The sequence below is a fragment of the Trichosurus vulpecula genome, chromosome 8 (assembly GCF_011100635.1).
Source record: "Trichosurus vulpecula isolate mTriVul1 chromosome 8, mTriVul1.pri, whole genome shotgun sequence".
In the NCBI taxonomy this organism is placed as follows: Eukaryota; Metazoa; Chordata; class Mammalia; order Diprotodontia; family Phalangeridae; genus Trichosurus; species Trichosurus vulpecula.
Genome location: NC_050580.1, coordinates 3,820,274 through 3,846,427, shown reverse-complemented (window position 1 = coordinate 3,846,427; position 26,154 = coordinate 3,820,274). Strand labels below are relative to the sequence as shown.

At 43.5% G+C, this 26,154-nt stretch overlaps 1 protein-coding gene across 1 annotated transcript in view; it reads right to left on the bottom strand.

The window, feature by feature from the left end:
* Nucleotides 1-238: 238 nt before the first annotated feature.
* The window catches only part of TCERG1L (transcription elongation regulator 1 like), a 346,843-nt gene continuing 320,927 nt past the window's right edge, over nucleotides 239-26,154 (bottom strand). Inside the window, exons 10-13 of the mRNA XM_036736337.1 lie at nucleotides 23,405-23,552; nucleotides 13,180-13,269; nucleotides 8,481-8,599; nucleotides 239-395 (exon numbers count right to left, since the gene is read on the bottom strand). Coding sequence (XP_036592232.1) covers nucleotides 239-395; nucleotides 8,481-8,599; nucleotides 13,180-13,269; nucleotides 23,405-23,552 — 514 coding nt within the window. The remainder of the gene's footprint in view (nucleotides 396-8,480; nucleotides 8,600-13,179; nucleotides 13,270-23,404; nucleotides 23,553-26,154) is intronic.

Here is a 26,154-nt window from a genome sequence, read left to right as displayed (position 1 = left end):
AGACGCTGAATGTTGTACAAAAGAGAGCTTCAATATGAAACAGCGATCCTTTGAGATGGGAAGTCCCCATGGGCCTTGGAGAGAAGGTCCCTGGCAGGCTTGAGGCTCAAAGGTTTTCCTCCACAAGTCCTGGGCTCTGTTCCAGGCTGAAATCTCTACCCAGGAGCTCACTCTCCCTCAGCTCCCAGGAAGCCACAGGACTGACCTGGGGGCGAAGGCAGCTCCTTCCTGCAGACTCTTATCTCATTTTGCGGAGCCTGATTCTGTTTTCTTTGTCTCTCTTTTTAAGGAGCATTATAAACTGGTTGAAAAAATGTTCTTGGTCCTTCTTCTTCTGCACAAGTCTGAACCTCTGATCTCGACCATATTTTTCAGCAAACTCTTTGAATGTTGTTCTGAAAAATGTAAAAACAAGTCCCAAAGTAATTCAGATTTTTCAGTAGCTATCAGGAGAGTCAAGGGTTTCCTAGAGAGAAGGTTACACTGGAGGAAAATCCGAGCCTGAAGCTATGGAGCCCTGAATCTGAGTCCTGTGTTGGATATTGGCTCCCTCTGTAGCATGGGCAAATTACTTTGGTTCTCTGAGACTCTACTTTCCTGTCTTTCAAATGGGGCTAGTCATGCCTCTAGTGTTTGCCAGCATGGGTTAATGCAAGGAAAGCACCAGGAAACCTGATGTTCCTTAGCAGGAATTCTTATCTTGGGGTCTATTCATTTGCTTTTATTTTCCCTCTATTAATAGTTTAACTATATTTCACTATGCTTGGTTTCCTTTGTAATCTTTTGCATTTTTCTTCTGCATTTAAAACATGTGATTCTAGAGGGTTCTGTGGGCTTTCCCAGATTGATGACCAAGAAGGTCCCTGACTCCCCCAAAAAAAGGCGAGGCAGAAAACCAAGCCCTCTTCTAGAGCTTTCTTCTGATTTACTAACAGAACCATCCAAGTCATCCCCAGAGTCAGCCGGGGCCTCTTCTAGATGGTCAGACTTCATGTCCCCACAGAGAGGAGCTGAGGCAACTCAAACTGACGGGAAGATTTCATTTTAGTGGCTCAGAAACAGTTCTGGTCCATGGTAAAGAAAGAAAACAGCAATTACAAATGTCATCATTTAAATCCACCTTTTGGGACTCAGAATAGGTAGGTCTCCTACAGTCTCAGAGCTGGAGGACATGTAGGCCTCTAATCCAGTATGGATCTTACCACAAATCTGTAACATAGGATGCATGTTAACCTTTGTCCCAAACCTTTGGCCTCAAGGCCCTTTGACTGAATCCAAACTTCACAGAATTCGAGGACCTAGAGGGCGAAGGTTCCCCACCCCTGGCCTAGAGTAAAGGAGGACCCATTGCCTTCCATTCTGAGGACAGTTTTCTTAGTCCAAATGCTTTCCCCAATTTTGAGCTTTAGTCTTTCTCAACTTCTATCCACCATTTCTGATTTTGCTCTTGGGCAGGTAGAATAGATCTAATGCTTCTCAATCAAACAAGTGACAAGCACTTTTTTTTAAATACTCACTTTATGTCAGCCATGGACCTAAGCAATATGAATACAAAGACAAGAGTGATTTGCTTTTTGTTATCAAGAAACTTCTATCCTTTGAGGGAAGAAGGGGAGACATCAGCCATTAGTCAATGAACATTCATTAAATGTTTACTATGTGCCTGGAATTGTGCTATATTACGTGACACATACATATATAAGTTAATGCAAGTACGGCCTGAGGTCTGAGATGCATGATTTTGTTGATATAAGGAACTCCCTGTAACAATTCTGGAAGATTTACATTCCATATAGCATCAACTTCTCTCTCTCTCTCTCTCTCTCTCTCTCTCTGCCTCTCTATCTCTGTCTCTCTCTGTCTCTCTGTCTCTGTCTCTCTCTCTCTCTCTCTCTCTCTCTCTCTCTCTCTCTTTCTCCCTCTCCCTTTGTCTTCCTGTCTCTACCTGTCTCTGTCTCTCCCTTTCTCTGCCTCTCTATCTCTGTCTCTCTGTCTCTGTCTCTCTGTCCCTGTCTCTGTCTCTCTGTTTCTGTCTCTGTCTCTCTGGCTGTCTGTCTTTCTCTCTCCATTAACTTAGCTTCTAAGAGTTAAATTATAATGTTATAATATCTATGTCGATGACTCCCAAATCTCTCTATCTAGCTCCAGTCTCACCGATGAACTTCAATCTTGGATCATGGGCTGCCTATTGGACATTTCAGATTGGATGTTCTAGAAACCTCACGAAGTCAACATGTTCAAAACACAAACCTCATTCTCTTTCCCCTCCAATCCACCTATCTTCTGAACTTCCCTGTTTCTGCCCAGGCACCACTTTGTTTTAAGATCCCAGATTTATAATCTTATGTTTCAACAGTCCGGCTAGCAGCTGTTGTGGGGGTGAAAGACCAACACAAGCCCAACAAGAAGAACGCTGCCAGCATGCTGCAAAAGCCCAGATTCTTTTGATCTGCATTACTAAGGAAAGCAAGGTTAAGGGGTTAACAAGCTTATTTTAATCTAACATACAAATATCATTCACTTAGTTCAGGTGAAAAATCCAGCACCCTGAACTTCAGAGCAAAATGCAAACAAAGTACAAACATTGACAGACAGACCTTGTCTGATTCAAATCCCAATACGTAGTTACCAGAGTTTAACAAAGTCCCAACATCCGGGTTTACGATCTGGAGGGCTCTTAGCTACAGCTGCCCAGAGTCTCCACGCCTCCAAAAGTGACAGCCTAGCGCAAATGGCTCTGTCTTCTCTTCTTATACCATTTCAGACGTCATCAAACGTCATTTGAATGACGAGAACTTAGGCTCCTATGATTGGCTCTCGAGTTAGCACCTCCCCTTAATACCCTGGGAGCTTCACACCCACATAGGCTCAGCACCTAATAGGGGTTTGGGCCTGGGGCTTAGCACCTGGTAAGACTCAATGAAACACACTGAATTAATCAAAGGAAACAAAAGCCAGACTCTTCAAGGGCACTTGGTTGAACTGAGGGCTAAGAGCCCATTTTGCTTACCAACACACCTTAGCATTATCTCCAACTCCTTCCCTGTGCCACCCCTCCCCAACCACAGTGCAATCAAATATCCAATCTTGCACTTTCTACAACCCTACCTCTGACCCACTCTCTCCTCTCACACCTACTAACGTGAAGACTCTCATCAGCTCTCACCTGACTTACTGCAGAACCCCACCCAATCAGTGTCCCTTTCTCCAGTCTCTCCACACTCCAGTCCATTCTCTGCATAGCTACCAGGGACTGTGTTTAGGTGCAGAACTCTCCTAATCAATGAACTCCAATGGCTTCCCATTGCCACTGGTTCAGGTATAGACTCTCCTGGTTACCTGTACTCCCCTTCAGAAACTTCCACAGCTCATCCTCTTGCTGCCTTAGGCATTAATCCTCATCCCACAGTCTGTGATCCAGCCCAATAACCCTTGTTTGTCCCTCACAAGGGACGCTGCTGGGCTGCACCTCTGCAACGCCGTGTCCCTCATGCCTGGATCGTCCAGCTTCTGCACATCTGCCTTACGGCATCTTTCTCTTACCCCAGACACACCTTCCAGCACCACCTTCCCCATGAGTCCTCTCCTGAACCCTTTGCCTTCCAGTGTCCTCCCTCCTTTATTTCATGTTTTTCCTGCTTATGCTCTCTATTTCTAATATAGAGTCTGCTCTGCTAGGATCTAACTTCCTTGTAATTAGGGATAAATTCCTTCATTGTACTTGGATCCTGAGTGCCTAGCTTAGTGCCTGGACTGGACAAAGGGTTTCGTAAATGTTTACTGATTGAGGGAGTCTTGCCTCGGAGGCCAGCTTCCCATCTGCAACGTCAGGCCACAAATTAAATATAGAATAAGTCCGAAGTGGTGGGGAGGGAGTGGCTCTAGGGACTGGGTGGGGGGGCGGGCGGGGATCAGGAAAGGCCTCATGTCAGAGTGGACCTTTTAAGTGAGCAAGGAATCATGAAGCAGAGGTGAAGAGGGATTGCTTTCCAGGAGTTGAAGGTGACTTGTACGTAGGTGCAGAGATAGGAAATCAAAAGCCCAGCATGAGGAGCCATAAGGGGAGTCTGGCTACATTTTAGACACCATGGAGATGAGAAAGGATGTCTGAACCCCCAGTGTATCTTTCTGTCAATACCTGAAGAGAACCATCCTGTCTACCCTAAATCCTCTTTCCTAAGTGACACATTATGGTTCCTTTATTCAGTCCCCACAGGAGGCAATCTCAAGGTCCCCCACCATCATAAGCACCATCCATTGGACACTCTCCACTATTGCACAGGAGGGATGATGTGAGATTTCAGATAAAGACATGACCCTTAGGCCAAGGTCCCATCTACCTGGGTAGGCTTCAGTTCTTTTCTCCCCTTCTCTTTCACCAGGATTAGCCCTCTTCTCTCTTTCCAAGGCTGGGTGTGCCTCACTATAGGAAAACGCAACCTCTGAAAATCTGAGCCTCCAGAATCAATTATTGGGCAGGACCATCATTCATCCTATCACTATATTCCATCCCTCCCTGATAGATCTGCCATAGGGCTTCTCTAAGAAATGATCCCCCAAGGGATTAAGAATCATTTGCAGATAACTAATTCTCACCCAAGACAGAGGGGCTGGGCACAACCAGCAGACAGCTGGAAAGAATCCACTGGAAATGAGGAATAAACCATTCCTAAAATGGCCCTGTACATCATTTGCAAAAATTCAGTTTGTTCACTTTGCAGGTAGATGTCATCTATGCCTTGGGGTAAGAGCTATAGTTCTCTGGAGTCGGAAGAAATGATGGAACCCAAAGAGTCTGACTACCAGGGCACTTGAGAATGATAGAGGGATGGCAACGTCAGTGGAAACAGGCTGGAGAGGGCTCTGAAGAGTCACGTTCTTTTTGATGGGAGAGGCTAAGTACCTGGGGTTGGGAGGACTCTGTGATAAAAGAATCATTCTTTCCTGAATCTCACTACAATAGTAGATCACACTTACTTAAAGTCTGCAAAATGTGTGAAAATACATTATATTCTCTGGTTCCTCTAACCATCGTGGTGAAGTATGCTAGCCATGATCATCCCCGTTTTACAGATGAGGAAATGAAGACACAGAGAGGTTAGGTGATTTGCCCAAGGTCACCCCATGAGTGAAGCCCCCAGAAGGTGGCTATGCATCCAGATAATAATTCTAATCCTTTTTTTTTTTGCTTTTTGGCAGGGCAATCGGGGTTAAGTGACTTGCCCAAGGTCACACAGCTAGTACAAGTGTCAAGTGTCTGAGACCGCATTTGAACTCAGGTCCTCCTGACTCCAGGGCCAGTGCTCTACTCACTGCGCCACCTAGCTGCCACGATAATCCTAATTCTAAGTACAGTTTGCTCTCCAATGTACCATGCTGCCTCTTTCTCTGGCAAGATTAGGCCCTAGTACCTGGAGGAAAGGCTCCAGGTCATGGCGTTAGGGTCATTTACTCCACAAACTTATGTTTTTGTTTCTGTTGCTAACTTAGACCTCCTCTCACCCTTCTATTTCTCTCCCAGATGAATTTAATGTGTCACCTGCCAGACTTAGCTTAACTATCGCACTTATCCCTCCAAGGTGGCCCCAAATGACAAGCTGGGTCCTCCTACTACAAGGAGGCAAAGATGGCAGTTCATGGAATCCCGCCTTGTTTTGCAGCAAGGCTTGCTCTGAGTTTGTAGGGGATAGGCTCCTGCATCCTACCTGCTATCACCCAATCGATTTTACTCAAAGACAATTACTGTGGTTTGTTATAGTAAATCATTAAATTGCAAAGAGGAGAAATAGCCAGGAAAAAGTGGTTTTTGTAATAATAATAACAAAACCAGAGGGTCCCAGATTCATTAGAAAACTTTTCCTGATGCAGGATTTGAAGTTGGCCCAGAGAGCCAAGAAGTGCCCTCAGCAGTCCCCAGGAAGGCCTTCATCTCTTCAGACTGACTGCCTCTGGCTGTCCCCTGGAAGGTCCTGGCCTCCTCACTGACCCTGCCTGACCATACGCTCAGGGTCTCGTCTTTGGGCTTCCTCATTACTCATGGGGGGTGTGGTTTCCTACTGAAAAACTATACTCTCCCCGAAGCCAAGCACTGTTTCTATTTGCTTTTGCATCTCCAGACCAATTCCTGTCATATCACCTGTGCTTAATAAATTTTGGTTGAAATGAACTGAATCTGAAAAAGAAAATGGATGGCAGAAAAATAGAGACTCTGTTTCTGAACTCCAAACTAAGGGATATTATTTATTCAAAGCCATATTGAAGGTGTATTTTCTTTTCTTGAACCCAGAAATTTTCTGGAAAGTCTGGTTACTGTAGTTTTAGTGGGAAGAACAGGGGGTCAGAGGCTAGAAACTGGACCCAGTAAGGAATGGGTCACTCCTCAGAGCTCCTGGCCTTGACTCTCAGTTCTGGAATCCCTCACTTGGCCTCGGCGTGACCTATCGGACCTGTCGGGAATGTCCTTTCTTGTCTCTGGGACTTATCTTCTCTCTCTTATTTAAAACTAGGAAGTTCTAAATTTCTTAGTCTTCAAACAGGTGCCAGAGAGAAATCACACGGCTTGCTCGTGTGACCCCACATCTGCAGCCTCAGAGGGACTTCTTGAACATTCAGGAAGCGCTCCAGGGAGTAAGGCAGAGTTTGGAGTTTGTAAGATAGACGCTGCATCTCAGGGACAAAAGGAAGTGACCTCATTTTTCAAATGCATATTTAAGTAAGAATTTCTTTTAGGCTAGCCCTTCCCCCTCCCAACAAACGATCCTCCAGTGATTGCAGAAAATCATTAGGTGGGTGAGGCCCCTGACCCATGGAGGTAGCCCTTGCCCTTTGGGAGGGCTCTGATTGGGAGAAGGGCTTCCAGGTGTAGTGACTCTCTACTTCCCTTCAATGTCTGTCAGAGGCTCCTGCAGAATTTCTACCCTCTCAAGTCAAGCAACATAATTCACACATTATGAAATTCACTCTAGTAATGTTCAGCCAAGTTAACTCCTGAGCCATGCTCCCCATATGGGAAAGGGGTGGGGAACCATCCCTGGCCTTGACTCCCCTGGGCCAGTCTTGATTCCTCAGGCCCCTTGGTGACAAGGCAGGCAGACCAAGGCAAAGAGTATGAGTTAATAGGTTTTCCTGATGAGCAGTGTTCTAGGGCTTTCCCAATTAGCCACTGAAGCTGATGAGTGAGGAGGAGGGAAGGCCAAAGGTATTTCTCTAGAGGCTAGTAGCCTCTGCTCCACCACGTGGGCTCTTTCTTTTCTCCATCACCACGGGCACCTGGCAATAATGGATGAAACAGCCTATAGATACACTGACTTTGTGCTTATGGGGTGGGATTTGAACCCCCAAAAGGAAAAGGTGAACTCCAAGGACCTGGGCTACATGGGAAAGTCCAGGGGCTTTTCCTTTTGAGAGTCCAAATCCCAAAGATGTGGCCTTTTCCTTTTGGGGGTACAGATCCCATCCCCATCCATGCTCGAGGTGCTCTGAGGGAGGGTGGGATGGGAAGTAGATTTGGATGGACCTTCAGATCATTTGAACCTCTTTCCTTTCACCTGGATGTCTTTTAGGACTCCCAGGATATGCCATGGGACACATCCTACTCTCAGAACTCAAAGATGTTCTTTTTCCTTCACAACAGTCTTCTGAGGTGGACAGGCTGGGAGAATAACTGTTCCAAGTTTTACAATGTGTAAACAGAGGCACCCATAAGCAGAGTAGCTGGTCCAAGTTTGCCCTGACAGACCAGTAGAGGATGTGTCTGGATATCCAAGTCAGTGCTTTAATTGATTGCAAAGCCTCCTTAATAGGATAGCCTTTCTCAGAAATATAGCGGTATTTGTCTGCCTCAAACCTCACTGGGTGAGGAAGGCCATGGGCAGGCTACAAAGACTGAGGACCCAAGGCAATCATGTCATTCAACCAATGGATGATAATAATTGTATTTACCCTTTCACTTATTCCTCTTTTTTGTTTTTTGCACTCCCTTATCTAGAACATAACAGGCACATGATACAAGTTTGAATTTAAGTGAATCCTCACCCATACCTGTGAGGTCAACCTCACTGTCTCCATTATGAAATTGTTGGACATGAGACTCAGCATTGAAGTTACTTACACTTGCTATTTTAACTAATAAAGATTTGATTAGCAGAAGTTGTTAAGTGTCTCTTCCTTCCCTGGTGAGTTCAAGGAACACACTAACACAAGGAAGGAGAGAGCTAAGCAGTTTGTACATGGCAGCTGGGAAGGGAAGAAACATTCTTGTTAATCCATTAATGACCCTAAAAACTCAATCCATCCTTTAGTAATCACTTACTGTATGCAAGGAGCAGAACCAGACTGCAAGGATAAGACAAATGAGAAGAAACCCAGACTTTACATTCATGAAAGGGCCTGGCATGTCTGTGATATCCCAGAACAGCTACCTCTGCTTCCTCCCCCATGCCCACCCCAAGCTGAGGCAAGGAATGGCTCTCTGCACTTACTTGGGAGACAGCTTGGACTCCTCCAGGAGTTTTCTGAATTCCTCTTTGGCCAGTAGTAACTTACTTTTCTTTTCCTTATATTCTTCCTTTATTCTGGTTTTGACAAACTGTTCAAATATCTTTGGAAAACCACAAAAAATATGAAAAAAATTAGAAAAAAATTCCAGCTTTGAATTCAATCCTAAGTGCTTGGCAGAGCCCCCAAATAACACAAGCATGACCTGATTACACTCCTGTTTTTTGCCACTCTCATGGTCTTAAAGTTCATTTGTGTGGCAGGATCTGACTAGCTCTGACTCTGAAAATGACTTTCCAACACACACAGTGAGACAAGTTGAGAATTCTTCCATTATGTGGGATAATATCTAGTATCAAGAACCTGGGAGCTCAATGGATCTTTGGGATAATGGAGGCAGATAACCTCACCAAGTGGATGAGGCCTCCTAGGGACAGAGATAAGGAGTGTCCTTCCTGACATGGTCCAGGTAATGAAGACAGAGTCGTTATTTGAGTCTGGTTCTTCTGAAGAGGCATATAGTCCACCTTCTTTGAAAACTGACTTTCTTATAAACGAAAAGCTGTTGTTTCACTCAAAAAATGTATTTCCACATCCAAGCCTTTCTAAATTTGGGATTCAACAAATACTTCTAACATTTAGGAATCCATCATCTTGCCAAAGCATTCAGTTCTTTCTGAAGCAACACAACTCAATTATAGTATTTAACACCTCCCCCTCCTTCCCTGTGGAAGAAAAGGTCCTAATTGAACAGTTTCTCAAACAAAGCCAATCGGCACTTCTTTCTGCCAAGTGACAGTAACATGAAAAAAACATAATAGCAGGTCTAAGTGATTCCTCACATTTCAGATTCCAGAGGCCCATGGTCCCTCTGGACACTTGGTCTGGCTGTGCCCACTGAGGATGATGGGAGTTAGGCAGACATCTCTGGTCTCCTAAGCGCATACCTTTGGTTCCTCTAGCTCCCAGTTGGGAAAATGACAAGTCAACTAGTGGGCAGTATTACAAATAAGCTTAAACATCCAGAAATCTCAAAAATCCTATACAGTATGAGGGGAAGATCAAGATATCACTAATACTATTTGATTAATTAGTTCCCTACTCAATTAGATGAGATTGTGGGTTGTGAGGTTTTTTTCTTCTTTTAGGATATGGGCATTTGATACCCACAAGGCTGTGGGTCTGCCCCCGGCAAATGGAGAAGAGGACACAAGGAACTCTTGGTGCATGGCTGACTGGGAGCCAGAAGGATCATCTCCATTTGGAGGCACTTATACATTCTTGATGATTGCTTCTTGCCTATTGCTTCAGACTGGCATATTCTAATTTAAAAATCTAATTATTTGGAATTAAGAATCCAATCCATTTGCACGACCTGCTTCAAATTCCTACTATTATCTTCTTACTTTTGTTGTTTGGTGGTTGTTGTTGTTGTGTATCTAGACAGTTCTTCTTGTGGGAATAAAGTTTAGATTGTTCATAAGGAATCTCAGTCCGCTCAAGACATATGCCTTTTCACTTGCTCCCCCCCAACTCATCCTATATCTTAATCTGACCAGATTCTTTTCAATAAATGACAAATCTCTACACTCCATCTATGGGGAAGATGAAGAAACCAAGATTCTGTCCATTAATAACTGAATCCAATTACAAGCAAGATAGAATTCCCTTCCACCATCTTGAGTTGAGTCTCAAGTATGATGGATAATAAATACGTTAATGATGAACCAAGAGCATTACAGCTAATGTCCGTGAAGGGACAACCAATCAAACACTATAAATAAGAACAGAATTAGTCCATAGAACCATTTTGGCTATTGTCTCTAGAACTTGAAAGGACCCCAGAAGCTATCTAGTCTATTGCACAGAGGAAATGGAGGCAGGCTCGGAACAAGGAGTACCTTGTCCAAAGCCATATGGATCATAAAAATCAGATTGAAAGCTGGCCCTGTGGATCCACATATAAAGCTTCCTTGACTCTTTGGGGTGTGTCTTTCTATCCAATTGGAATCTGTTGGAGCATTAAAATGAGAGTCTGTTCTTGCTTCATTCTGAAGGATGCATTCTGTCATGTCTCTGTGTGTGAGTGTGCGTTGCTTTATTTTAAACACTACCAGCTTCCAATAAGGGACCTCCAAATCGAGACCTTGAGCAGGAGAAATGGCTGAGGGCTGATCTGACGATCACTGATGGACATTTTCCAGGTGACAAAGGCCAGTTCTTGCTTCGTGGTGGTTCCCATTTGCTGCCTGAGTAAAAGTAAACTGTAGGATCCTAATCTCTTCAGAATGTAACACAATTGATGCTTTTCAGACTTTTGCAGATTAGTCCCATTCACATGTGTAACCTTTCCAACAAAGCAGAATCACCCTCCTGATAGAGAACTTCCCACCTTCTCCTGCCTCCACAGCTATTCCCTGTTCCCAGGAGTTCCTTGCTCCTTTGCTTTGCCCATTAAATCCCTATCCTCTAAAGCTCCACTCAGTCTTCACCTCCCCCCCCAGGAAGAAAGCCTGATCTTCAACGTTCTTACTGACCTTTCACCTCAGAAGTCATTCTGTTTCACATTTGACTAGTGCAATTAATGCATAATACCACATATACAGCTTCTCTGTGAGGCTATTTGGCCCATGCTAGACTAAGCATGATGTGGGAAGGGATCATCACGTCTTCTCAAAACTGTGCATTTCTACCAGTCGTTAGCAGAGCGCTCAGCAAATGCTGGCTGAGATATATGTGTGTGCATGTGTGTGTGTATAGGTACATACACACAGATATACAAACATTCATATATGTATAGAGATATACATATACACACACAAACACATTTAATGAATGAATAAATAAGCGTGGCTTTTAATGTCCTACAAACTATACAGACTATAAAGAGCTCATATGTCCCAGGCTTTGGTTACATCTACACTATTCACTTTTATTATATTCCTGGAAAATTTCCATTTTCTGCCATTGTCCACCTATGCCCCCATCCCCTCAACCCACACCAATCTTGGCCTTGGAGGAAATTGAAATATTACAACATGGTTATCCTCCACAATGGCTCTCATTTGTAGCCATGGTGAGCATTTACAAAATCTGGGGTAGGGTAGGGGAAGTACAATTTGATGTGAACAACAAAGTAGGGATTGTGGTCTTCATGGGCCTAAAATATTCAATTTTCAAGAACTTAAAAAAATCATTCCAGCATTATCTAATTATACAACTGTCTGTTCTCTCTCTCTCTCTCTGTCGTCTCTGTCTTGTTTCTGTCTCTGTCTGTCTCTGTCTCTCTCTCTCTCTGTAACTCTCCCTGTCCCTCTCTCTTTCCTGTCTATGTCTACCTCTCTTTCTGACCATTTCCAAGCCATGTTCCCTGCTCTGTCATCCTGCTCCTAGAATTAAAGCTGAGGCTCTGCCCCCAGCAGCTGAACTTTCACTTGAACATACCACACCCCCTCCTACTCTATCTTTCCCCTTTTGAAAAAATAATTTTCCCTTATTAGAATAAAAGTCCCTTGAGGTCAAAGCCTGCCATGCTCTCTTGTATTTTTATCAACATTAGAACAGTAGCTAACATAGAGTAGGAGCAGAATACATGATTTTCATTCATTCACTCGTTCATTCATTCAACATGTAGGGTCCCCTCCATTACAGTTCCGGACATCACCGTGATAAACAGGAATAATGACATGTCGATTGTGGTGACAATGATACCTACATACACTTTGATGATGTTTCATGGCTTAGAAACCTTTTCCTCATCAAAATCATGTGAGGTGGTTTGAACAAACATCTCCATTTTCAGAATGAATACACTGAGATGAAATGATGTGGTCAGAACACAACTGCTCAGGATCCAAAGGTCTGTTGTCAAGCCCATTGCCTCTGAGTTAACTACTGTTATGAAGAGTAATGCTGACAGTTTGGTCCATGAAAGAATATGGACCAATGGAGTCAGGAGAAGGTGTGGGAAAGCTAAACAAAGTTATGCTTTCTAATAAGAATCCTAATAGAGACACATCTCACAGGGCTGTGGACCAGGAGGGAGACACTGAACAAACAGCTAGTTTCTAGGGCCCTACAAGTAGGTTAGACAACTTCTAAACCATCCATTTGGGCAAGCTGATTGCCTACATTCATTTCTTTTAAAGATAAACAGGAGAAGAAGACTTAATTCTTCTTACCTTTCCTCTCAAGACCTATTTCCTATGATCTATCCATGGCTTTCTGGACCCCACCCTGTTTTTCTACAGTCTTTTGAAAGTACTGGCCAAACCTGAATGCAAAAATTGCCAATTAGGTTACACGAGGTTATTTACTGTTTACCTCAGAGAAGCACAAGAGGAACTTCCATAGAAGTTTTAATTGAGTCTGGCCAATTGAGGAAGCCCTTCCACCCCACCCTCCTCCACACCTTCCCAAAGCTGCAAGAGCACAGGGGTTCAATGAGTTCATCCAGTGCCCTTTACCTCTTTACTTCCTGATAAGCACCATCAGCTGTGTCTACTTCCATAAGCTAGAGCAGGGATTCCCATTCACAAGGTTTCCAAGGGCTTGGTCAAAACTGGTTCCAGCCACAAGGAGACAGACACAGGCACCACCATGAAGGACTGATGAAGCTGCAGTATCCACACGTGCAGAGCTTCTGTGGCTCAGTTATCACCATCTGGCCACATAAAACCTCACCTGTTTGCGCTCATCAGAGTTGAGGAGCAGGTAGCGTGGGTCAAATACAATTTTGTGCAGTTCCTTTTCCCAAGTGGAGAATGCTGACACCTGATGAGAAATAGCAGAGACACTTGTGGTCAGGATGTACCAGGTGCAGACAAAGGGGGATTACTCAGCAGGGTCCAACAACACTAGAAGGAAACAGCTTCAGTAACATAGGACCACATACAAACAAGGGTCATAGATGACCAAAATTACTCAGAAAGTCAGTATCTGAAAACTAGAAACATTTAAATTGGGCCAGTCACCATAATGTTCTTCACCGTGACAAAAATCCCCACCCTCTGTGCTAGATACGGCTCACTGGCTTTGCTAGCTTGAGCTGTGTTGTATTTATTCACTCGTAATGATGAACTGAAAATCCAACATCTTGAAATAATGAAATCTTTTTTGGAAAACCTTTAACGCTCCATGTCCTGATTCTTCAGTAAGTCATCCAGAAGGCACTGGAGTTCCCAAGCCCTTCTAGAATTGGGTGAAGTGGGAATTACCAGACCCTCTGCCAGATACAGAGAAAATCCCAATGAGAACATCTTTATTGGGACATTAACCATCTGTTGCAACTGGATGAGAACTTAGAAGCATCTCTCATGCACCAGACACTGAGCTTGGCACCAGGGATACAGAAACAACATGGAGACCAGGCCCTTCCCTTTATTACAGGGGTGAGGAATCTGCAGCCTCAAGGCCAAATGTGGCCCCTCTAGGTCTTCAGGTGTGGCCTTTTGACTGAGCCCAAATTTTACAGAACAAATCCTTTCATTAAGGGGATTTGTTCTGTGAAGTTTGGATTCAGTCAAAGGGCCAAACCTGAGAATGAGGAGGGTCACATGTGACCTCAAAGCCACAGGTTCCCCACCACTGCTTTGGGAGTTTACATTCTTTGAGAGAGTTGCAGCACATAGAATAAGACATTCAAATTAGGTACAAAGTAATATAAGGCCATTTTAAGAGAGTGAGAGAGTCAATAACCGGAAGGAACATCTAGGGCCTGGTCTCCTGGGCTGGGTTTAGAAGGAAGGTAGGGGTTCTGTGAGGCGGGTGGTGAAGGGAGGAGGGAGGGCCCCCATCCCCTGCAGACATTCTCACTGCACCTGAACCCTGGGAGATCCTGGTTTCTGACAAGCAGGATCAAAAACTGACTGAAAAACTAATTCCTGGAAGGAGATCAGCTCCACAAGTATATTCAGAGTTGTGGACAGTCAGGCCACAAATGGTATCATAGCCGTACATGTAGGACTTTGGTCTTAAGGAATTCCCTTAAGGATTTCCCAGGAATCCTTGAATCCAGCCTAGTGCACCAAGCTCTAAGCAGCCTGCCAAGTATGTCCTGAGAGCCACATGCTGAGCACTGTGCTATGAGAATCCTCAGGAAGGGGAGAAAGGATATATGCACATCTCACACACATACACACGCATATTTATACACACACATACACAATCACACACATACCCACATTCATGAACACACACACACACACACACACACACACACCACAAAACAAACAAAAAAAACATTTGATTACCAGATACCCAGATGTAAAGTAATAATGTGTCAAAAATAAAAAAGCCCAGGACATTAGTCAAATCCAATTCCTCTAGCTCTGTGCCTCAGTTTCTCTAGATATTAAATGAGGGCCATCATCCCTGAACTACCCAGGTACCTATGACCTAGGGGTATTTTAAATGGGGTCCTTTTCCCTACCCCTAAAGTGCTGAGGGGTAATGTTTTGCAGTGGCCATTGGGTCGGATTCGGCTTACGAAGACTTACGTTTCAGCCCAGCCCCTGACACATTGGCAAGGACCCTCAGACAAGTCACTCAGCCTCTCTGTGTGTGCAGGCCACTCTATTACACCAGGTGCTGCAGATCCACTACTGATTTGCCTCAGTGAAAGTCATTTACACATCAATGAAATCACAGGTGTCAACATCCATACCCCACCGCCCAAAATGACATGAAAAGGCAAGCAACGTCAGTGCCCTTTAAGAAAGAACTTGGCTGGACTGAAAACTGACTGGACATAGGAGATGAAGGAAAGGTGAGACCTAGAAAGGTGTTCAGGGTCCTCACATGGAAAGCACAAAGTAGAGCAGGGGTCACACCTTGATCTCAGTAGATGTTCTGCACTTCTGCTCATGTCTGGGCCCATCTGGCTGGCTTCAAGACTCAGGGCGGCCAGGAAATACCCACCCAGGCAGGGTTTGTGCCCTGGCTCTCCTTCATCCCTACCTGGATGCCCAGGGAGCATTCTCTGACAGGCTGCTCCTCCCCCACCCAGGGCTGCCTCTGCAGCCAGACAGGTCTGCTCTTCAGTAAACAGGTGCATCTAGCACCTACTATGTGCCAGGCCCTGTGCCTTTACAAGTCTCTCTTTCCATCCTCCCAATAGCCCTGGGAGGCAGGTGCTGTTATCATCCCCACTGTTGGATTGAAGAAGAGCACAGTTTAAATATCCTCTCTGACATTTATGAGCTGTTTGACCCTGGATAAGTCAATGAACCACTTTTGGCATCAGTTTCTTCATCTATAAAACGGGGATAATATGAGAATTAAATGTGCAAACCTTAAAAGGCTTGATCAATGCACTTTATCATGTTGCTAGCTGTGACACAGAATTAAACATTAAGTGACACAACTGGAGAGAAGCCAAAACATGGAGAGAGCCTTGCAGAGGGCAGCATCATAGATAGTCAACTGATTGACCTTGGAGTCAGGAAGTCCAGAATTTGAATCCTGCCTCAGACAGTGACTAGCTCTGTAACTCCAGGCAGGTCACTAATGTCTGCCACCCTCAGCTTCCTTATATATAAAATGGGGATAATATCTTAATGAATACAACTTAAGGAGGTAAAATCAACAGTAATCCTCTGGGTGGGGAGAAGGAACCAGTATCAGAAGCCTACTGTTGCTCGTAGGGTAGGAAAAAGTCATGAACACATAGTTGTGCTGTTTTTGGAGATGGAGAGGACTAGACTGAAACCTTCTATGCTTTGAAAGATCCCAAAGCGGAGCCATCAGAGACCCAGGAGCTGGAGCCCACACCAGAGATTGTGTCCAGCTGAGCCCAGTCTATGAGCACAGTCCCAAGGAACATCCAAGCCCCAGCGCAGAAGTGGATCAGCCCCACAGCCAAGACTCTGGTTCCGATAAGCAAAGGAGTGACTGTCCATCAGCTAGGACACATCTGGAAGCGAACTTGATATGGAGAACGTTTGGTATTAATAGCTTTAAGCTTGAGCTCAGTCAAGTTGGTATAAGGGAGAATGTGGCTCTGGGTGTTGCTGGGAAATGTTGGACTTCTGTTCTTGTCATGTATTCTAAGCAAATAACCCCATATAATAGCTAATATGAATTAGCTGAATTAAACTAGTGCTAATCACCTAAGTGATTTATCAATGATTGGCAATGGATTGGGATGGCACCTCAAGGTAAGACCTGCAGAATCACACTCCCTTCCTCCACCCGCCACATACACATAAATTGGGGAATGGTTGAACCAAGTACGGCAGAGGAATTTAATGGAATGCTATGGTGACATAATAAATGATGAAATAGATGGTTTCTGAGAAGCCTGGGAAATTTTATATCAAATAATTTGGAGTGAATTGAGAACCAGATGACAATTTATAATGTGGCAACAACAACGTAAAAGCAATTAACTCTTAGAGTTTAAAAACAAAACAAAACTCTATCACTATAATGACTACCAATATTGTCGGGCGCTGCATTTCATCTTGGCATTCCAGCATGAAAATGGATAGAAATAACAACCACCAACCCCTTGATCTGCTAATATCTACCTGCTCAGAAGATGAATTGTTGGGTGGGGGGATGGAAGGGAACAGTGATCTGAATTTCCATGTCATTTGCATTCATTATCATGTTGGAATGCCAGAATGAAATGCAATGCCCAACTCAAATGAAACTGGAATGTACTGGGATCCTCATTAGCAAAAATCTCCCAACCAAAGAAAGAAAGAATCACAGACACATTCAAGAAATGGTAGAAATTTAGCCAGCTGGCTCTTTTCAACATGACAGATAGGCAGGACTTTCAAGCAGAGCTAACATCAAATTTACATTAATATAATACTCTTTTGGTATTTGGTGTTAGCTTCCAACATAAAGAGCTGGAGAGCTTAGGCATTAATAAAGTTAAATGAAATTTCACTTACATTCCTCAAATGTTAATAACACTATTATATCTTACAGGAGATGGGTCATGGCCTCAGGTGAATAAGGCAGTCAGAAGCAGGTTACTGGAATGTATTCTGAAATTTTGAATTCCGTTGCTCGGCAGTATCTGTTCCATCAGGAATGCACACTTGGTTAAAATTGATTGATAAACTCATGCATTCCAACCCAATCGTCAATAAAAGCGCCGTGATTTAAAGTGAGAGGCTATCTACACTGACTGATTTCCAAAGCAAGGGCGAAACTCTGTTCTCTGGAAACTGTAGGGGGAAAAATGCAATTGAATTCAATTGAATTGGATTATAAAACATGTTCCATTGTGTTGTTTACAGAGGGAAAACAATGGAAGAAAAAGACAAACAAACAATGGTCTTATTTCTCCAAACAGATGAATTCTCAGGAAAGAGCTGGGTTTTTCAGATTACAAGGAATTATGTCTTCACTATATCAGTGAATCATTACTTATTTAATTTGTACCATCTCGGTGTTTAAGAATGAGCTGGGAACAGAGATGCTTAATGAGGAAAAAGATGAACAAACATTAAACCACTGACTGAGTGTTATTAGAATTGAGGGAACTGGTAGGTGGGGTTACTAAGCTGCTTTCAGTGACCTTTGAGATAACATGGAAAACAAGAAAGATATGGTATGACTGGAGACGAGCATATGTCCTGAGTCTACAAAGAAGCAGCCAGCAAGTTTGATTTTAATTCCTGACAAATTCCATATTATTAGAGAGGTCATTCAACACCATCTGGAAAGGATGGGATGATCACTAAAACCTTACACATCTTCATCAAGAGTATATCACGGAAAATGAACATACTTTCTTCCATTATTTTTTCCCTTCCTTTCTTTGGTCAGGGTATGAATAAATAAATTAAATCCCAGACCAGAGGAATAGAGACTACTACAAACAAATCTGATAAAATGGCTCATACTATTCCTGTGGAAAACATGTGCATATAAGGTCTAGAGGATGGTCCAAGCAGACTTGTAACTTGCTGGATGGCCAACCATGCCTTCCAAAGAAAATCCTTGAGCTCCCTATCAACTCAGAAGGAGTTGTCACCTGCTTGGTGACAAGGGATCTGGGTTGGGTTCTGAGATATCTAACAGTTTAGGAATTCCTTGATTAATGGAAGATGATATCTTTAACAATTTTACAAATACTATATTGCTGGTGGGCACATCGAAATCAGTGCATGATGAATTCAGAAGTCATTGGAAAGAATTGTGGCTGTTCAGCCTTGAGAAGAGATGACTTTGAGGGTGCATGACAGCTGCTTTCAGATGTCTCAATGGCCATCATGGGAAAGAAAGATTAGACTTGTCTTGCTGGGTCTCAGAGGGAAGACTTGGATCAATGGGAAGGAATGCTTTTTTAAAGGAAAATGTAGATTCAAAAGAGGGAAAAAAGTTTCCAGGTGATTAACTCTCCATTTTCTATCAGTGACTCTCCTTGGTTTCAAGAACATGAACATCATGCCTCATTTGGGGGCAGCTGAGAAGCTGATTACCTGAAATCTCATCATCATGTGGATTGACTAAGGTTTTGATTGTCAACACCTTCACAACTCCTGCCCCTGATTGGAGGGCTGGAAGGCAGAGCATTAAGGGCCCCCCTACCTCCAAAGCCTTCCTTTATAGATGATGCAGAACTTTCCAAGTAACTCTCCATTTTCCATCAGTGGCACATGCTCCTGCACCAGGTCCCCCTGCTAGTCCTCCCACCCCATTCTGCTGCCTTTTCTGTATCTTTCCACATTAGATTGTAAGCTCCTCAAGGGCATGAACTTTCTTCCTTGTTCTTACTTGTATTCTCAGCGCTTAGTACAGTACCTGGCACAAAGTAGGTGCCTAATAAATCTTTATAAAAAATGAATTGATTAGAGATTTCAGTCATGAAACCAGTTACTTTAGAAAGGACTGGGTTCTTCCTCATTAAAAGTCCCAGTCAGCCTCAGAGCAACCAACTGTGAAGTATGGTATATGGAACCTAATGTTTCGTATGGTTTTAACTATATAATGTTTGATGATTTTATGATTCTATAAGGCCTTAAAGTCCCTCTCAATATGGCCCTACTATATTACCAACATACATGTCTTGTTACTGTCCTATAATTTGCAAGGCATTGTGGAGCAGAGGAAAGAGGGCTTGATTTGGAGTGAGTGGATATTATGTGGAACATTGGCTTGGGTACCAAGGACCCATGTGATGTTGGGCAAGGCAATGAATCACTCTAATCCTCCATTTCCTGATTTGTAAAAATAAAGGTTTGCTCAACTGCCCTCTAAGATCAGTTTGAGCTCAATATTTATGATCTTGTAATTGTGTTAAGGAAAAACATACAAATACACACACACACACACACACACACACACACACTATATATATATATATATATATATATATATATATATATATATATATATATATATATACATATGCATGTCTATGCACATGCCCATGCACACAAACTGCACACATATGTGTGTGTGTGTGTGTGTGTATGTATATATGTATATACGTACTGGGTGTGCCTGTACATGGACCCTTTCTTCCCTTTCTTCAGCCCCTTCCTCAGGCATCATTTGAAGGGCCACACCAACAAGGTGCACGTGCATCTGAAGGCGCTAGGTAACAGGAGCTATTTTGGGTGATCTGATTTTATTATTCTTTTCAGGTTTTATTAGATGATGACGATGATGATGATTCACTAATCAGAGAGTTATTAAGCAGAGCCCTGGGATCAGAATGAGACACAGGCCACAACTGTATTCCCTGGAAGCTGCCTGAGGAGAATGGCTTGTCCACAACCATGTCCATGTATTGCAATAGGGGAAAGAGGAGAAGGGTGAATATCGGTTGAATGAACTGAGGCTGTGAATTTTGAGAAAGCAAAGCCTTTGGAGGTCATCCTGTCTCATAGAGATGTGCTATAGAACAGGGACCAGACTCGGTTAGCTTGGGCTCAGTGTTGTGTGAGGCAGGAGATGGAATAGGAATCTGAAGAGAGAAAGATATAGGTAAAATGCAAAGGTATTTCCACCGTGGTAGGTCAAGGAAGCTTTTGTTGTGCAGGGAACACTCAAGTGGGGACATCAGCAGACACAAAATTGATGGAGTAGGGAAAGGAAGTCATTTGAAGAGGCAGGGGAGACTCTCTGAGCAAAAGCATGGAAAGACAAAGGATGCAGACAGAGCACAATCCATTTTGGCTCAAGTGAAGAGTATGGAGGGGGAGCAGAAGAGACTAAGTTTAGAAAATTAAGTCGGATCTTGCTTGTGTCAGGTTTCCAATGCTGGAAGCAGGAGCTGGGACTCCTTCTTCTTTCAGTATGCTTATTCAATGGATTTGATCCCCCTTGGGTATTTTTGACTCTCTTCCTTCTCTATAACACTTCATTACTTAATCAGTTGTTTCATCTGACCAGTTGAATCTGTCTCACAAAATATCCCTTCTTCTCCGCTTCTACTCAATTTCCCTTTTTGCAGACCCTCATCTATTTTCACATAAGTTACTAAAAAGTCTCTCTACATCTAACCGATTCCCTCTGCAATGCATCCTGCACACTGCTTCTGGAATCATATCCCAAGCACATCCCTCTCCCCTACTCAAAATCTTCTGGTTGCTCCTCATTGCCTGTGGAGAAAAAAGGATATACATATGCATCATACACACGCAAATACAGAAACTTACTCATTACAATCCATTTTGTGGCAAGAAATATCTCTGTGGATCTTTTACTCAGAGTGCTTTGAGAGGAGTCCCCTCCCCACTTTGCCTTCTGCATAGCCCTGGATTTCTATTGTGTGTCCAGATGAATGGAAACCCACCAAGCAGGAGTGACCTGGCTGCCCTCAACTATGCTCTTCTCTCCTCAACTGCCCATCCTTCCCAATCCCAGGAGGAAGGCAATGGGGAGAGTCAGTTCACAAGCCAGAGGGCATTGGTTGCTATATTTCTCTGAGCTATTTAAAGCATTCATTATAATTCATGCTGCATGCACGTTTCCATGATCACCTTCTGCGTCCCTTTTCATTTTGGTGAAGAAATCCAGCTGGGCAGAAAGAGTGTCTGGGCTGCTTTTGTGCCCAAAAGGCAACTTAGGAAATCAGAGGTATTGGAAAAACGTATGAGGAAAGGTGGCTTTTGTCTTCCCTCTCTAAACTGAAAATATAGCTCTGAATTTGCCAAAGCACAAAACACCACCTCATTTTGTTTAAATCAATGTCTTTATCTCTACAAATTCCCAGGAAAAATAAAAGATAAAATATAATTCACCATCCACTAGAAAGAGACTTAGTGTGAACGAAGCCCTGTGCTCAGGCTCAGGGCACTAGGGTGAAATCAATGATCAGAATGCACTCTTGGAGTATGACACATCTAAACTGACCTTCTGGTTCTTAATGAATGCTCATTCTCTGGAATTCTGGCCAAAATAATTTAGAGATCCTTGACATATCAGACCATTTGGCATCCCATAAGATGCATGCAAACATGTAACTATGCACACTTACAAACCTGAAGATAGATAAATGTTTGCATATATGCACATGTAAACATATATATATGCATATATGCACATTCAAACACATTTATGTGTGTATACCTGTGTGTATGCATGCAGACATGCATGTAGGTTCTTCCAGATTTATAGATTGGTAGAATTAGAAAGCTCCTCAGAAATTATACTGTCCATCCTCTTGATTTCAAAGGTGGGGAAACTGTAGCCCAGAGAGGAGACTTGCTCAAGGTCACAAAGCCAGCCATATCAGAATGTGGACACAACACTACATTTCTTGGCCACTGTGCTGTGCCCTTTGCACTCTGCCTCCCGGAACCCATGCGCCCTCTCTGCAGATTCAGAAGGAGAGCACTGTGGAATGAACCCTGTCCTCTGAATGGGAAGTTTTATTTTTTCCCATGGGGATATGGGGCCTACTTCCAAACTCAATTTGTGTTCTGGCCAACACCACCACAGCAGCATACAGATCATGTGTTAGAAGTGAGCACACTAGGTAGCCTAAACACAACATGACTCGAGGGCTTTTTGGGTCTCAGTCAGCTTCCCCAACCTATAACAAAGTGTTGAACTTCTCCAATCCCACAGAGATTCTAAAAGTTCCAGGTGCTCCCCCTCCTCTCCATGAGGATGATCACCCTCACCTGCACAGCCCATGGTGTTCTCCCCCTCTTTAGATTTCTTGTTGCACTCCCTCTGCACCCCTTCTTGGCCCCCTTCACTTCTTCATTGTCTCATTCATATTTGTGTATCTGCAGCATTTCTCTCATTCACACGACAAAGTCATTAACAGAAAGGTGTGCTTTGTTTTTCATCACTGTACATCCAGGACCGAGCCGGGCGATCCTGCCGGTGATCTTGGAACTATCATCACCATTTTCAACATGTGAAAACTGAGGCTCAAATAAGTATTATAGAAATACAGTTTTAGGGCTGAAGGGGCCCCAGAGACCATGGAGGTCAAGCTACATCTGACAAATGGACATCTGGTCTCACGTCAAGGTCCTCAGAGGGGGCAGGGCGTGAGGGCCCATCCCCATCAGGCAGCACACTTCACTTGAGGATCACTCTAAATGGTGGGAGCTTTCTCTGACCTAGAGCTTAAATCGGTCTCTTTGGAACTTCATTGCTCCAAGTTCTTATCCTGCAGTCCGGTAGAGCATGGCTAACCTCTTCTCCACAAATTGGCCATTCAAGTAAGGTAACTGAAGAGCACTGCATGAACACATCTTGTGTCACATAGCTATTGAGTGTCAGAGGCAGGATTTGAACCCAGGGCTCTCTCAACTGTGGTCTAGCCTACTCTTTAATATTACTTCTCTAAGGAACTTAATACATATTTGCTGAAAAATGAAAACAAATTCCAGGAATACCAGAGGAAGCATTTCATTAGAAACTTCCAGAAGAAAGATGCAACACCACTTACTAACACTCCACGGAGGGAGAGTTCACCTACCCCTCTTTCCAGAAGCATGTCTCGGAAGTGGGTGGCTCGCTCTTCCAATGGAAGTAGGATCTGATGTGGAGGAAGAGGTGGAGGAGTGTTCTGGGCTTGATCTTCCTTTTCAGTCTTCTCTAGCTCGATGCTCTGAGGACCTTCAAGTCTTTAAAGACACAAGAAATGCACAGCTTAATTGTCCAGATTCAAGACAGAAAGTCACTGAGTTTACAACGGGTGAAGGGCGTGACCTGTTATAATAGCCCTATAAAATGTATTTTTTAATTTTTGTATTTTGTACTTTTTAAAGCAAACACACAGCTGTCCAGTGGCTGGTTAGTTAAGTTAGATAATTCTTCCTCATAGAGGTGGCCACAATCTCAAGGGCATCAACACGCCCTCATCAAGTATCATGAAATTCCTATGTGTGTTCACAATCTCCGTAACTCCCTCTACCTCACTCCTCCCAGGCATGTTCTTCTTTATCCTCATCACAAGCTGCATTTTCTCCACCCCTTAACACTTTCTCAGACCATTACACTACCTCTGACTTCATTCTCCTCACTACCCAATCTCTCCAAATTCACCCCTTGGTGACTGGTTGTTGTCCATCATGTTGGAAGAGGACCTAAATGACACCTCTACATAGGGGTCAAGGTACAATATGTCAGACTGTGGCTGGTCGGATGAATACAAGCTCAGAAGGCTCTGCCACAGCTTGGGCACAAATACTCCATATGAACATTTGGAGTGGAGATGGCTCTAATTTTGAGCATTTCATCTTTCCTTTGGTCTACTGCAATTCTGCTTTGTTCATAGAGTGCAGCCCTTCTTTGATGCAACCACACCATTCTGGACAGTCCTGCCACGTCTCCCATCTTATAATTGATTCTAATATTCTTAAGAGAGACTTTGAGAATGTTCTTTTATCACTTCTTCTGACCTCTATGTGAGTGCTTGCCTTGTGTGAATTCACCATAAAAGTCTTTTCAGCAAATGTACATTTGACTTCCAAATAAGGTGGCCAGCCCATTGGAGTTTGCACTATCTGCAGGTGAAACAGCTTTCCACCCTCCCTATGCTCAAATACTTGGCTCTCTTTATCTCTCACATGCTCTTTCTTCACCATACCGCAATCCAGAAATACTCCAATGATTTGCCTCTTCTACTAATATTTTGATGGACAAAACTAAAAAAAAAAAATTCTACATCCTTGACAGGACGCATTGCAAATGTACATTCCATGACATCAACTGAGTCTTCAATGAGGCAATCTGACCTTTCACATGTCACTTAATGTTTTATTTAGCCCACTCTTCATAATGGCTGGCCCAACTTTTTTTTTCCTCTTCTCATTCCCTGAACAATACCCCTTGTCCATACCCTCTCATCTGAGTACATCTTTTCATACTTACTGGGAAAAAAATGAGCCTTTCCTCTCAGAACTCCCCTATCTTCTCATCTTCACCTTCCATTCTCTGGCATCAGCCCCCACCATCGTCTGCTTTTTCCCAAGCTCTAGTAAGAAGGAGGTACTCCTTATCCTTCTCAGAGCCAAACCTTCCACATGGTCATTTGGTCCTATTGCCTTCTACCTTTTTCTGGCACATTGCCCTCAGTCTAACTCTTCTCTGCCATGAGCTCTTTCTGCTGGTTCCTTCCTGGCTGCTGACAAATATATCCAAGTTTCTTTCATCCCTGAAAAGTCCTTCTTAGTTCCTAAAATCTTCCCACACCCTGACTCTATACCCCTCCTCCCTCCTCAGCCAAATTTCTTGACAAAGCCATCTGTTCTTCATACTTCACTTTCCTCTCCTGTCACTCTGTTCTTTGCCCCTTGCCATCTGGCTTTCAACCTCAATCGAAATGCCCCTAAGTTACCAACAAGATCCTCATCACCAAATCTTAGAGTCGTTTTCACAATCCCCATTCTTTTTTGCCTCTATCTAAAATTTGAAACTGTTGAGCACCTGTTCCTTCTGCATACTTTCTCCTCTCTGGTTTTCAAGACCTTGCTGGTCCTGGTTCTTTTCTCACTTAATCTCTCCTTTACTGATCCATCTTACATGACATGCCTACCCACCAAGTATCCCCCACCCTGACACTTCACCCCTCTTCTTTTCTATTTATGCTATTTTCCTTGATGATGGCATAAAGCGCCATAGATTCCCATACCCACTGTGTGCTGAGGAGTCAGATCTGCTGAGCCAAACCAGTCTCTGTCGAGCACCAGTTAGGCATCTCCGACTGACCCTGGACATTTCAAACTGTATATCCAAAGAAATCTCCAATTCAACATGTCTGAAATGGAACTCATTATCCTTTTTTTTTTATTCCAAACCTACCCCTCTTTGAAACTTTCCTACATCTTTAAGGATACCACTGTCCTGCTAATCTTGTTGTCCTACTTGACTCTACACTTAAACTCACAGTCAGTTGACACATCTTGTTAATTCTTTCTCATAATATGACTCAGCACTATTCCCTCCCCTCCTCTCTTTCTCTCTCCACACACACACACACACACACACACACACACACACACACACGCACGCGCACACACACACTCACACACACACACACACACTCACACACACACACACACACACACACACGCACAGCTATTTTCCTCCTTTAGGAACTGATTATTTCTCTTCTAAGCTAATGCAATAGCTTCATAATTGGATTCCCTGCCTCAAGTATCTCCCCACTTCAATTCACACCCTACTCAACTGCCATAGTGATTGTCTTAAAGTATAGATCTCACT